General features: G+C 34.0%; 1 protein-coding gene across 8 annotated transcripts in view; it reads right to left on the reverse strand.

Annotated features, from left to right (window-relative positions):
- LOC143253572 (golgin subfamily A member 7-like) overlaps positions 1-15114 on the reverse strand; it is a 44723-nt gene that overhangs the window by 23099 nt on the left and 6510 nt on the right. For 5 of the 8 annotated variants that reach the window (XR_013029706.1, XR_013029704.1, XR_013029702.1 and 2 more), the window contains exons 2-5: positions 14730-14855; positions 4047-4199; positions 3308-3409; positions 2913-3010 (exon numbers count right to left, since the gene is read on the reverse strand). Coding sequence is in view for 3 of the 8 variants with exons in the window: in XM_076507650.1 (XP_076363765.1) it covers positions 2969-3010; positions 3308-3409; positions 4047-4199; positions 14730-14855 (423 nt within the window). In the remaining 5 variants the exon portion in view is untranslated. Of the gene's footprint in view, positions 1-601; positions 3011-3307; positions 3410-4046; positions 4200-14729; positions 14856-15114 lie in introns of those variants that run through there. The other 3 variants (XM_076507650.1, XM_076507649.1, XM_076507651.1) reach the window with 1 other exon arrangement.

Genomic DNA, 15114 nt, shown 5'->3' on the forward strand with positions numbered 1-15114 from the left:
CAATGGGTTCATTCTAATGCAGGTTAACACACAAGTCCATGTCACCAGACTGTGTATGGACTTCCTCAACAAGGAAGGAATAGAGACTTTTGAGTGGCCCACCAGATCTCCTGATTTAAATCCGATCGAACATTGTTAGGATGTGTTGTCAAGATGTATTAGTTCAAAGCTTGAACATTTACATACCTAAGAAAAAAACTTGCTATAAAATGAAAGTTGATAAACCTTTCTCACATAAAGGTGCATTCAAAGGAACAGCATGTACAAACAAATCAATGAGTAAAAATTTATTTGTCATTCACTTCAAACATCTTCCACACAGTAATTTGTCATTAAGTACAAAGAAAAACATGTTGTACACTTGTAGGAAAAATATTCACACATTGTTTGCAAATTTCACACAATGTGATCCAACAGATTTCTTCTTACTTAATATGCAGCTGAAGCAACAGACTGTAAGAACTTATGCAGTCCTTAAACTATTTAATTTTTTTTTTAACTGATACAAATTACTCAGAATATAATTATTTCACTATCACAGAAATGGAAACAAGGCATGACGTGTAACAAGTTTAGAAAATACACAATATAGAAACAGGGGTAGAAATATAGTCAATGGTTTATTCCACATCGATAGACTTACAAAGTATATAATACAAATGTTTAAGCTGTGTGACAAAGCCATAAAAATGACCAGATCTAACCTCTCACTATTTACACATACTACAGAAATAAATAAAAACATTAAAACTAAACTTTGTTGTAAGAGTTATCAAAATGAACCAACAGTTAACTTTGTTTCCCTTATAAAACTGTGCTCATCAGACTATTGTCCTTTCAACGTATAGGGTTCAATCCTTCATGCTAAGCTTATATCCACATCAAGAATTCAAAAAGGAATTATACTAACAAACAATGCTAGAATATATAAAAAGTGTGAACAGTAACAACTTGATTTCAAGTTTAAAAAACTATGTTTTGGGAATCCAAACACTTCTTACCTAAATAACATCAGTTTCTACTAATATATATACACATATTCCAGTTCCTAAAATAATGTTCAGCATGTGTTGTAAGAGTGAACATAAAGAAATGTATGTTAAAATCATCAAAAATTGCAGCCTTCAACAGTTCTGAACCAAACACTACCTCCCATTTACCTGAAACAAAAAGGCTATATAATTTTATGAAACAACATTGATATAAATAGGACAACAGCATTTCAAATGTTTCCTGCTTGTCTCCAATACTCATGACATCTGTCAACAAAAATAAAACTGATGACCAGCAATGTCTACATAAAGAATACTGTTCAATTATATGAAAGAGCTATAGTTAGTTTCCTCATAAATTTAAAAACTAGATATAATTGCATAAACAGCTTTAACTTCTCATAACAAATATTGTACATTCATGTATCATGCCCAAAGATGTTTAAAATTCACTCTGTTGGTTTTCTCTTAAAAAAAAAAAATCTAGTAGATAAACACCCCCCCAAAAAAAAAAAAAAAAACAGCTATTTTTCTCACCAATATGATATTTTTCAACCTGAGCCACAGATGTTTAGTAGTAGTTCATTACACATGTATTTAAATAGAACATACAAAACACAAAAATAGAAAAACCTCTCAACAAACACTTCTCACTGATAATTATCACATCTCTACTTTTCACTGATAAAAGATTCACTTACTTTTTCAACAAATATCAAAGCTGATTTTTTAAAATTGATAAACTGATTAGTAAAACATATCTTTTTCAATCACTCTCCAGGTGTGATCATTGTTTTATTTTACTTAAAACACCTGAGCATATTTGTTTAAAAATGCACAATACATTTAGCCATTTCAAATATCACCAACACCTTTTCACACACACACACACTCTCTCTCTCTCTCTCTCTCCATCAGATCAGCTACACTGCACCAGAAATGAAATGCTCCCAACAGTATAGAGAGAAATACTTCCCAGAAAACAAGATGACCCCCACTCGTTCAATTGCACTACCACTCCCAAATTTGCTCCTGAAGAAAAAAGGTCCACCTTTGAAAAGCTCTTGGGATATAGGATTTCTTGGACCTACATGTTTTAGAACATAATGTATAAAACATACAAGTTCTGAAGCTGACTGTCAACCCAGTGTTGGATGTCAACATTATTATTTATAACATTACAAATTCTAAAACTAACTTTAAACCCAGTGTTGGATGTCGACAATATTATTTACAGCACTACAAGTTCTGAAGCTCATTGCCAACCCAGTGTTGGATGTCAACAATATTATTTACAGCACTACAAGTTCTGAAGCTCATTGCCAACCCAGTGTTGGATGTCAACAATATTATTTCCAACACTACAAATTCTGAAGCTCATTGCCAACCCAGTGTTGGATGTCGAGAACATTATTTACAACACTACAAGTTCTGAAGCTCATTGCCAACCCAGTGTTGGATGTCAACAATATTATTTACAACACTACAAGTTCTGAAGCTCATTGCCAACCCAGTGTTGGATGTCAACAATATTATTTACAACGCTACAAGTTCTGAAGCTGACTGCCAACTCAATGTTGGATGTCGACAATATTATTTCCAACACTACAAGTTCTGAAGCTGACTGTCAACCCAGTGTTGGATGTCAACAATATTATTTACAACACTACAAGTTTTGAAACTGACTGTCAACCCAGTGTTGGATGCCAACAATATTATTTACAACACTACAAGTTCTGAAGCTGACTGTCAACCCAGTGTTGGATGTCAACAACATTATTTACAACACTACAAGTTCTGAAGCTGAATGTCAACCCAGTGTTGGATGTCAACAATATTACTCATCACAACTGTATGTAAGGCTTTCTGGAGCAAAACAACAATGTAGCTTCACAGGTTTCCAAAACCGTAACATGGTACCTTTCAAAATAATAAACTGCACACACTGTCCATCATGTTTATCTCCAAACTTTCCATCATGATCTTCCTGAAGGTTCATTTAATATTGATATCTCAACCTGATTTTCTGTTAAGGAATACAAACATTTTCTATTAGTACTTAATCACTACCATTGTTATTTCTAATAGTCATTTTAATTAAGACTATTATAAGTGAAAGTTTAGTATGACGAGTAAACTGTTAAATTAGAATACTAATAATATACATGCAAAACTAATCAATTTAAATTTATAAAAGTAAGAATTAAAATATTATACTTTGTTACATACATGTTTTGAAAACAGTAAGAACAGGGTTTTTAAAAATGTTACTATTAATCATCTCTTCAAAGCATTTCTCACTACATCAAGGATACCACTCTAAGACCACGTTCAACAGGATCTGTTAGCAAGAGCCCTTGGGGAATCCAAACACATTCATTCTGCTCTTCAATAAAAACAGCTATTCTCTTCAAACACTAAAAGATAAATAATCATTTATACCTCAATATTTGTTAATGAAAAACATGATTTACTAGTTTAAGTAAAAACATTTAATATGCAGTGTTTTCCAACTTACTTAACCAAACATTTAGGGTTAAGCAAATTTAATTATATATTTTATATACATCAAGTAAAACCTCAACATTAAGAACACCCTTCTGAATGCATCTAAATGTTACAAGATTCAAATTGGTTCTAATTTGCTGAAAACTATCTCAAATGATCCCCCTATGGGGCTATGAATATCATAACTCAAAAGAAAAACATTCTAAACATGTTGAACTTAACACAAAATAAGTGAGTTTTTTATTTATGCAAAACAATCACATAAGTGAAACTTTTTTTTTATAAAATAACATTTTTTTATTTTAGTTTTAAAATGTACGGAAGAATTTCAAAGTTTATTGTCATTATTAATTTCAATTCAATGACTGTTTTTTTACTCCAGGAATGATGCACCCATCCAGTCACCAGAGTTCATATACTACTATATATAAAATATAAATATTATTCTATTTCTGGTTTTATTCATTTGCAGCATATAAAACACACTGAGTTGAAAGTGCCCATTACATGAGGCTACTTTTAAAAGAAATACAACATTCACTTCACCTTTTCATAATGTGTCTCCATACATAAATAAAGAAGGTAGGCAGTTAAACAGGCAAAACAACCCTCACATATAGTTCTTCCACTTAGCTTTTCTGCTTCTGCATATATAGCATTCAGTGTTGTAAGAGTATGCTCAAAGGTCTGTTTGTCAATCTGTGATGGAAACAAGTTTCATTGCAAGCTAACAACTTCCACAAACAAATGGGCAAAAAGCAACACTACATATTTCATTTAAAAGATATAAACTAACAACAACAAACACCACTAATGAACTACACGTGTATTAAGTAATTTTAAGCTGCTAAGATCAAAAAATAAAACAATTAATTAAATATATTAATGTGGATATTTAGTAGCATTATCAAATGTTACTCAAGACTAAAGCTGTAGAAAAGTACCTACAATATAAACGAATGTCTATATATATATATATATCTCGTACCTTTTATACATATGTAATAAATTAGTCATTTGGACTACCTAACATGAGGAAAATCTACTGAAAATGTTTTTATACTCATGACTAGATTTCTCTAATTTTATATTTCTATACAGACAACAATAAGCTAGTATTTGATGGATTGCATCATAAACACTTAAGGCTATATCAAACTGTAAAATTACAGTGATAAACAATTTATTACAATATCCTATTTTCTTTGAACCATCCTTTGAAATAACCTGTTTTGGGGCCATAATGAATGAGGGTGCAAATGTGTTTCAGGATCATGTAATATTAATTATTACATCAGCAGTCTTATAGTGTCTGGGTATTGCATAAGCATTTTGTGCATTATAAATAGATATTATTATTAGTGAGAGCCAATGTGTGACGCTATTATGGACTAGGTTTGCAAATCAACTGCACAAAAAAAGGTATTCATTTTTTCTTTGAGCAAAGAGACTTTTGACAAGTCTGGTTGCTAGAAGTTGAAAACTTATTTCTGATAGACACCTTTACTCATAAAATAGCTTTTCTACATCAGTACTGCCCTCTATTAGCATAAACTTTTAATGCTTGCCACTAGTTTTCCACAGCTTCTACATATCCACATGTAAATAGTTGTACAGCAGCTTTCAAACTAACAAGAACATAACCTTTGTGTAACCAGTGCCCTCTCAATACTTGTACTTGTTAATCACTTTGAGATTGGCAATAGAACCAACATTACATATCACTAGATGTAGGGAGGCTGGATGGGAAATGTATCTACCAAAAATACATTTTCAGTTTAGGAAAATGTCAACTTCTAATATGACATCTTATCTTCTCTATCGTAAAAGCTAGAATACCATACTGAACTAGTGAAATTCCAGTGAAGAAAAATTATCTTCCTTCAGGAAGCCCCCTCAAAAAGAGAGACCAAGGTGCGTGGAACAAAAAACAAAAATATCACACCTTGGAAGAAGGATGCACGACATCTGATCCAACTACACTCTTTGTTTTTTATGACTTTGTTTTGAACATTGAAAGCAGAAAAATGTGAAGCAATCCCATAATATGTATTACATGTTAATGAGACCCATGGGTGTCAATTGGCTAAAGTATGACAAACCATAGTGATAGTTTGACATCATCCAATACTGGTTGCATCTAAAAATGTATATCAGTTCTGTGGTGGGCAAAGAATCACCTGCCTCTTCACCTTGAAATGAGAAGTGGCAGGGAAGATAGCTTTTGTACCAAAATCTTTCTCTTCTTGCCTGCATTTTCAACCCAACCTCATCCAGCAAATGGCAGGAAGGTATAAAGCTTTGGTGAGATGACATCTCTAGTCCAAAACCTAAAAAAAAAATTGAGTACATCTCTTCCAGTTAGCAGTAGAAAAAGTAAACCAAACATACACAAATGGGAATACATGTGCTGCATCCATCTACAGCCCATACCACATCTGCCAGGGAAACAACATCCTGCAAATGGTAGGTGAAGTACATCTCCATTCCAGAAATGGGCATTTTCCACCAAATTCACAGGAGGAGGAGGGATGTCAGACAGAACACGAGTGAGGAATTACTTAATTGAACAATCTCCAACCAACACCTGAACCCCCAGGAACTGCATTAACATGATGGTAGTTTGTAGTAACATCTCAACCTGATGGGGAAAATGCAATATATATATATATATATATATATAGTCATGATATGGTGAAGTGTTTCAACCAAAACCTGGTGGCAGCTGGCAACAACCTACTCTCAACTGCATGGCAAGATGCTTAACTCTAGAGGACAGGCCTCCACAGTCCACCACCTCAGCAGCTAGAAACTTGTAATTGGCAAGGACTCCCGTGTTCCACTAGAACAGTGGTTCTTAACCTTTTTCAGTGTTTGCACCCCTTTCAAATCAGTAATCATTTCTCGCACCCCATGGAAACTTAGGAAACTTCTTCTTAGGAGAAATATAAAGCATACTCTTATGTAAAAATATAGATTTGCTTTAATTATTCATGGGCATCCTCGCACCCCTTGGGAATCATCTTTGCACCCCCTAGGGGTGCAGGCACCCCTGGTTAAGAACCCCTGCACTAGAAGAAGAGGAGAAAACATGCTGGAGAGTCCAGAAAAATGTATCACCAACATCAGAGCAACAAGTTGTCACTATACCATATATTAAAAAGCAGACCTCCCACATCAAAAAACCAATTAACCAACACTCAGTAATGCCTGTAACCGCATATCAGTTTATGGTACAAAGAATCTCGATGCCACAAAGCATCAGAGATGGGTAGAAATCACCATCTGCTTTACTCATACGTGTCTGAGTGTATGATCAGGGACAAACATATTTACGAAGCAAAAGATCATTAGAGAGAACGACTAGAAGTTCTAAGGTGCACCCCATCTTTAATGTATGGGTACATAATTCTCAGATGTAATTATTTTGGCACGGATAACAATTCAATGGAGACACACAACCAACACATGGCAGCATCTGGAACTGTACATCAGGTCTACTATAGAAAGAGCTATGACATAACTGACATCAATTTTGGTCACAATATGGAAAATGCAGTTTTGTTTTGTTTTTTTATACACTTGCTCAGGTGCCACTCACCACAGAATGGGAGCCACAATACACTATCAACAAGGTCCCTTTAAATAGAGAAATAACAAAACATAGTATACACAAGTCACAATAGCACTACAATATATAAAATGGTAATTGGAGACAAAAACCCACTGATCAAGAAATAGCCAAGTGATGTAAATAACTCAAAACAAAGGTTTGTGTTATAGTCTACATACCAGCCCCAATTATAAACTCCAAAAGAAGACACAAATAGGCATTCAGGGATATGATGAGGTGGCTGATTTGATGAGAAGATATCTGACAAAGACAACACTCCAGAGACAAAACGGAAGAATACACCAGCCTCATTCACTGGTAAATCCAACTTGTTAGGAAGAAGGGTCCTGAAACATGGAAGAATTCCATGGAATAAACAAACAGTTACATAAACCAATGAAAGGAGCAGTGTGAGTTTGATACAATCAGAGGGTCTGAACCAAACACAGAAACAAGTCGAGGTCCAAACAGGCATAAAAGTGGAAAATGGAGAAGAATGAAATGGAAGAAAAAGTGGAATTAACCTCCCTAGTAACAGAAGTCTTTGGATAAAATGAATGATCAGGGAAAAGTAGAGCATAGGAACTATGAAACAGTACATGCCAAGAATTAATCACAAAGACCTCAGATTGCCACTGACAACAAGCCAATAGCATGAGAAAAAGGGATTCAAAAGATAGATGATACAGGGAACACAAAGTTACAAATGGAAAATGAATGAGAGCATTACAGACATTAATGAGATTCCACTCCAGGAGAGACATAGGATGAGGAGAATGGGAAAGATAAAACAAATGAAATAATAAAAACAATGGAGAGTAAAACAGAGAAGCAAATACAGTAAATCTAAATGTACAAGATAACATAATTCGATAGATAGCAATCAAGAAAAATTACAGTTCCCTTTGAAGATCCATGTGAAAAATGCAGTGAATTGTGGGAGTGAAGGATGAAATCCCTGACAAGAGAGATCATCAATGGAAAGTATACCATTTACACTGACAAACTGCCAAAGAGCTGTACACAGCAATCAATCAAAAAGGGAACACACCTGGAAAATTCAAATTGTGTGGTAACCAAATAAACAAAAGCAATGCATGAAGCAGAAGAGTTAAAATGGACAGATGACACATGTATGATTGAGGTTGCTGAAAGAGTATAAGAGGCATATGTAGAATCCATGTCTGAGCAGGCCAAAACTGAGTCACTAAGATGCACATAACATGGAGTGGTCTGAAACATTAAAAAGTCTCCCACAAAAAGATAAATAGGAGGATATGCCTACATATAATATCCCTTTCAGTTTAACAAAAAGCATCTACAGCTACTGCTAAAAAGATGAAGAACAAGAGACCAAAAACAGGGAAGTTCTGCACTGTGTAAAAAAGCATCCACATCTGGAAAACCCATGAAACAGCCACTCTGTCACAAAACTCTTGTTGGACCAAAATAATTGATCCATGACCGTATTCAGGGCACCCAGAATATGACATGTAAACAACCTGGTTAATGATTGTGAGCCCAGTAGAGGAGATTCAATGTGTGAAAACAAAAGTCTCATAACCATGAACCTTCCCCCCTGCTGGGTAATGTAAACACTACTCTAAAACTATCAATAGTGCACAATCTCCAAACACAGCACAGATGATTTGACCAGTATACAATGACTCAAAATCTCTTGCATATTGAGATATGCACCCAAACTTGAAATGGAAGTGACTGTAAAAAGGTGACAATTCAGTGAAAGAAGCTGAAGAGGAGTTCTGATGGTCTGAACTAACCCCCAAGCAAAGTCAGCCTGTAGGTGAACAGGTAGGGTAATAGGGTAATAATGATGCTCCATTGGTCAAGTAACAACCACTGAAAATAATACACAAGTGTAACCAAAAGGAATGATGGCTTTGAATTAAAACCATGTTCTCGAAAGAGATAGAGTCTCTCACACAGTAAGGCAGGGAGAGGCCAATGGACTGAAAACAAGACATTTCAGAGACCATAAGTGAAGAAGAGAAGGCTGAACCTGGCTGGTGAATGAATCAGACATTGTGTTTATGTGAGAAATGACTTCACATTGATAAGCCAACCCACTATAGCAACCTCTCAAAGAAAAAACTGGGTATGTTGAGTATGAACAGCAGATTCAACGTGAAAGGAAGACAAAAGTAGCATTTGTAAAGGTAAAGGTAAAAACACAAGTCTCTAGCATGAAGCACACAAGCAAACAACTTGACTACTCAGGGTGATAAATCCATAAATGGTCACCAATCTCCCATCTTTATGGGTATGACAAATAGACGAGAGTAAAACACTAGCTGAGAAGGTTCCCCAAGTTCCATGGCCTATTTCTTAAGCAAGTCCCAAACCACCTCCTGAAAATTCTGACAAGAAACAGGATCCCTTGGTGAAGAAAGGAAATGGGATGAGGATACAATGTAGAATGGAATGGGTGCAAAGGGTCAGACCCTCTGAAAGAACCTACAGGGCAGATGGTTCTATGGCAAATCGAGTCCACATGTGGCAAAAATGTAAAAGCCTTTCTCCCCAATTTTGGGGAATAATTAACCCTGTTGTAATCCTCTAAGATACCTTTATGAATGCAACTATGAAGCATCTAGAGGGTCAGGGAATATGAGTATGATCTCTCTTCAAGATGTGGGACACCTCCATTTTGTAAAAGGCACATAAAGATCCTTCTGTCCCAGCTAAAGCTATAATTTCAAGATCACTTTGTCATAGCTGACAAGTGCAAGACCCACTGAGATGTTGGGTAAAATAGTCAGTATGCAAGTGTAAGTTGGTTGGTTTGGTGTTTTATGACACAAAGTAACTTGGCTATCTGCACCAAATATCAGGTAAAAAGTTAAAATTAAAGTAAAATTATTAAAATTCATAAAAAGGTATCAAGGTAAAGCAAAACATATTTTAATTTATGAATTAAAAACAAATATCATTAAATCAAATTTTTATATCTAGTTTACAGCAGTAAGAGAAAAACTACAGTAATACAAGCTGTACAGAATTTACTGTAGTATAACTGTAATTATCATAACTCACCAGAATAACTAATGAGTAAGTTCAAATGAGTAAGTTAGTCACATGAAGTTGGCCTTTCCAGTCCTGATTTTGAATTATATGACATCATGGCCATTTTCAGAAAGTAAAGTAATGCAAGTTTTAAAAGACTGTCTGTAGCCTAATTTTAATTATTATAACTCACCAGGATAACTAACAGGTAATTTCAAACATCAGCATTAGATACCTAAAGTAAGCTTTTCCAGTCCTGGTTTCGAGTTATTTGATGTTACAGCCATTTTCTAATTTCAAATCAATCTTGTTGTACTTTAATTCTTAAAAAGGAATCACCTTAAAAAAGATCTAATTTATAAATTAAAAACTTATATAGCAGTAAAAACATTAATGGGCTTTAAAAAACTAAAAACATTTTGTAAGGTGGACAGTGTCACCATTGCCAATGACAATGTCTAAACCTTGGGATAAAACATTTAAAATGGTGCTGTCATTGAGAGTTGCAATGACAGCACAACAGTAAAATGTGGCTTAGTGTCACACAGACAACATGTTGGTGCATCAGTCCCAGATAAAAGAAAATGATGAGTTGAAAATCTGTGACCAATGTGTAGTCTATCGGTGATGTCGAGAAAACCCACTTGTAGAGAAATATATATGTAAAAATGGCTCATTTGGGTTGAGAAAATATTTTACGTAGAAGAGCAAACAACGTTTCGAGCTTCTTTGGTCATTGTCAGGTTCACAAAGAGAGAAAGAGGTAACTGACCAGAAGCTGACCACATGTTTGAAAAGGGTTGTGTAACTGAGTGTCGGAATATAGAGGGCATGCTTAGATGTTTGAATATATAATTTCAGATTATTTATTATATTTAATATAGGTATAAAGGCATTCCTTTATATTGGTTTATCTTGGGTTTAAGTTGTTGTATAAGTAAGGCTTCTTTAATTTTGCGTTTGTTTATGTTTGTTTCTTTATTTAATATTTGAGTATTTTCTATGGTTATGTTGTGTTTATCTGACTTGCAGTGTTCGGAAAACGTGCGAAGGTGACTTTTTATGTTCTTTGAATCTGGTTTCCATTTTTCTACTTGTTTCTCTGATATAGAAGTCGTGGCAGTTATCACATTGTATTTTATAAATAATGTTGGTGTGGTGTTTGTCAGTGTAGTTTTTACATAGTATACACCTCAGTTTTGTGCCTGGTTTTTGAATAAATTTGACATTAACTGGAATGTCATATTTTGTTACTAGTTTTTGCCAAATGTTGGTTATTTGTCTGCTGATGTCGAGAATATATGGTATGCAGCAGTATATGGTTTCGTGATTTTTTGATTCGCGAGATATATTTACTTTTGTTGATTGATTTTGCTTTCTGTCTACGTGTGTGCGTATAATGTTTTCTACAGTTTGTGGAGGAAACTTATTGATGTTGATGAAGTATTGTTTAATCTAATTCATTGTTAATTTTATCTGGTGAGCATAGTTTTATGGCTGTGATTATTTGGTTTCTTAGTATGTTGAGTTTTTGCTTTGTTTCATGTGCTGAGTCCCAAGGAATGTACAGTCCAGTATGGGTGATTTTTCAGTGGATATCTGTTTTAAATTGTGTGTCGGTTCTTGTAATTTTGAGGTTAAGAAATGATATTTGATTGCTTTCTTCCTGTTCACATGTGAAGTTAATGTTGGGATGTATAGAGTTAATGTGATTGAAAAAAATTAAGTGTGTGTTCTGTAGATCTGAATCCTGCAACCGTGTCATCAACATATCTGTACCAGTATAGTGGTGGATGTAATGTTGTGTTAATTGCTTGTGTTTCAACTTGTGTCATAAAAATATTGGCTAGAACTAGTGATACTGGGTTGCCCAAGCTTAGGCCATTTGTTTGTATATAGTTGTGGTTGTTGAACATGAAGTTTGTCTTTATTGTGGTGAATTCTACGAGGGTTGCTAACTGGTTGCTGGGAATTTCTATAGTTGGGTTAGGGTCTCGGATATTGAGTTCTGAGGCTATCTTGCAGGCTTCAGTGGTTGGAACTTCTGTAAAGAGGGATATAACATCGAAACTGGCCATTAAGGCTTTATGATTTAGATTAGACTTGAAATTAAAAGAGTCTTTGATGAATGAGCTGGCTGAGGTTACATATTTGGAGAATGCCCATGCTATGTATTTACCAAGATTGTAATTAAACGATTCATATGTGGACATTATTGGTCGTAATGGACAATCTGGTTTGTGAGGTTTGGGGATGCTGTATATTTGTGATGTACGTGAGTTGGTTTAATGTAGGTAGGAATAAAGTGTTTGTGAAATTGTTTTGGCTTTTTTCATTTTTAGTAGTAATTTGTTAAGTTGCGTCTCGTGTGTCTTTGTTGAATTTGTGTGTATTGGTTTAAATTTGTTCGTGTCTAATAGGATGTTCTTCATTTTTTGGATGTATTCATTTGTGTTCATTATGACTATAGCGTTACCTTTATCTGCTTTTAGAATTTTTATGTTTTTGTCTTGTTTTAGCTTTTTAGTAGAATTAATGTCTCTTTTTGTAAGATTGTTTTTTAGCTTTCTGTTTTGTGAAATTATGTTTATGGTTTTGTGAGAAAATTCTTTTAAAAAATCATTTAAGATGTTGTTTTTAGGTGTTTCTGGAAAATATAAATTTTTAATTTTACCTGGGAAGTTTGGCTGTTGGATGTTAATAAAATTATCTAAGTTGTCTTCTTTCTGTTGGTTGTTTCCTTGTTTGTTTTTTGTAGAAAGTATCACAAGTCTCCTGGCTAGGTCTTCTAAACATGTTTTGATTTCTATGGTTGGAATGTACCTAGGTGCTATTGTGAAGTTGAGTCCTTTGTTAAGTAGATGTATCTCGTCTGTGTTTAATTGTCGGTCGGATCTGTTAATTATGAGGTTAGTCAACGGTTTGTCATGTTGGTGTCTTTTCTGTTGTTTGCATCTTAGTTTTTCTGGTTTTTTGTTGTGACAGATCTTTTTGTCTCTGTCGTTCTTAGTATTGATTTGGTTTATGTTTCATTGTATAAGTCCATAAATCTCTGGTTTAATGCACCATGCCAGTTGATGGTCTAGGTTCATTTTTTGTTTTTGTAAGTCATGTAGTTCTTTGTATTTTGTGTTCAACATGGCTTTAAGTAGTTTTTTTCTGTAAATTTTGGATAATGTTTGTGTATTTATTAAAATTTTTTGAAAGTTTTACCTTTACAAAATTAGGGGTTAGTTGTTCCTTTCTACATTGTTGAATGAAATAGATGTCATTTCTTCTATTGATAATTTTTGGTTTAAATTTCTTGGTTTCTTAACAATCCTGTGAGCATGTACTGTTAATAGTGGTGTACGGTATGCTATTTCAGACATAATGGTAACAGATAAGTACAAATACACTGAGAAAAAACACAAAGACTGACACTTCTCGAACAATCGCTGTGATGAAATAATAATCAGTGATGTTGAGAAAACCCACTTGTAGAGAAATATATATGTAAAAACAGCTCATTTGGGTATAATTTTACATTAAAATTATATATTCAAACATCTAACACCACCCTCTACATTCCGACACTCAGTTACACAACCCCTTCCAAACATGTGGTCAGCTTCCGGTCAGTTGCCTCTTTCTTTCTTTGTGAACCTGACGATGACTGAAGAAGGTCGAAACATTGTTTGCTCTTCTATGTAAAATATTTTCTCAACCCAAACGAGCTGTTTTTACATATATAAATGTGTAGTCTAGTTCGGACAACTTCCTCTTTCTAATCCTTACAGAAACACACGAGTGTAAGAAATGAATTTTTAAGATCATATCACAACCCACCTTTACAAATTTATCAAGCATAATATTGACAACATTTTTGTAATCTGGGTTCAAATCTCTCACTAAATCATTAAGTTCACCTTGTGTGAAAAGTTGTGGTTCACAAGATGTTTCAGTTTGAATACAATTCATGTCATCATTTATACTATTGTACACATCCCAAGTATATCCAAAAAATACGAGTAATAGACTTTTCTAATGAATTCTGTATTGTTTTGCCTTTGCTTCTTTACAATAAATTTACCACAAATATAACAGAATGTGCATTTACCCAATCTCTTGTTGCCATAGTGATGAATAAATAATATTGAAAAGAAACAAAACAATATCAAAGTGCAAGCCCAAACAAATACTCTCACATTGCAATTGGTCTAGAAAAATCTATAACCAGTAGTTGACAATATTTTAAGCATAACAGGACTCAATTTCAATGAAAATGATTCATTTGTATTAAAGTGCATATGATATTTTGAGAAAAATCTGTACATGATGGAGAAAAAAATGGATATTCTCAGATTCAGTGTACATGAATTATTATAAAACGTGTAAAACTTTCAAGACAACAAAACCAACACAGACCTGTGCAATGTACAGTTACTATCCATGTCCCATAAATAATACTTTTCAAATTAAAAATCAAAAGGAAAATTAAGATAAACAGATGAAAACAGTTAAAGTTTAATTATGTTAATGTATAACTTTATTTACAAATAAATCTTACTTACATTCCAAACATAACACAAGTACTCTTAGGAAACTCTTACCAAGCCTTCTAGTTCTTGTGGAAACTTCGTTTGAAACTTAACATTTGTTCCTTCAGAATAGTCTCGCTGGATAAACACTTTACGACAGCTAACTGGTCCTCTATTAGCATCATTCATACCATAATTCTAATTCAATAAAAATTCCTTCATAAGTACCAGCCACGTCTTTTTCTAACTCATTCAACAAGAATTTTTTTTTAAAGCCCTTCACTGATACACAACAGAAATCTCTTTCCTCTGCCCCCCCCCTGTATCAATAACAGCAATAACACACTTCTAAATATTTACGAGTCTAATGAAAAGTCTCATGGTAAATACATACTATTTTCACATACCTAATAACAAAAACTCCATTATATAAACCAACATAATACACATATGCATC

The sequence above is a fragment of the Tachypleus tridentatus genome, chromosome 6 (assembly GCF_004210375.1).
Source record: "Tachypleus tridentatus isolate NWPU-2018 chromosome 6, ASM421037v1, whole genome shotgun sequence".
Classification (NCBI taxonomy): domain Eukaryota; kingdom Metazoa; phylum Arthropoda; class Merostomata; order Xiphosura; family Limulidae; genus Tachypleus; species Tachypleus tridentatus.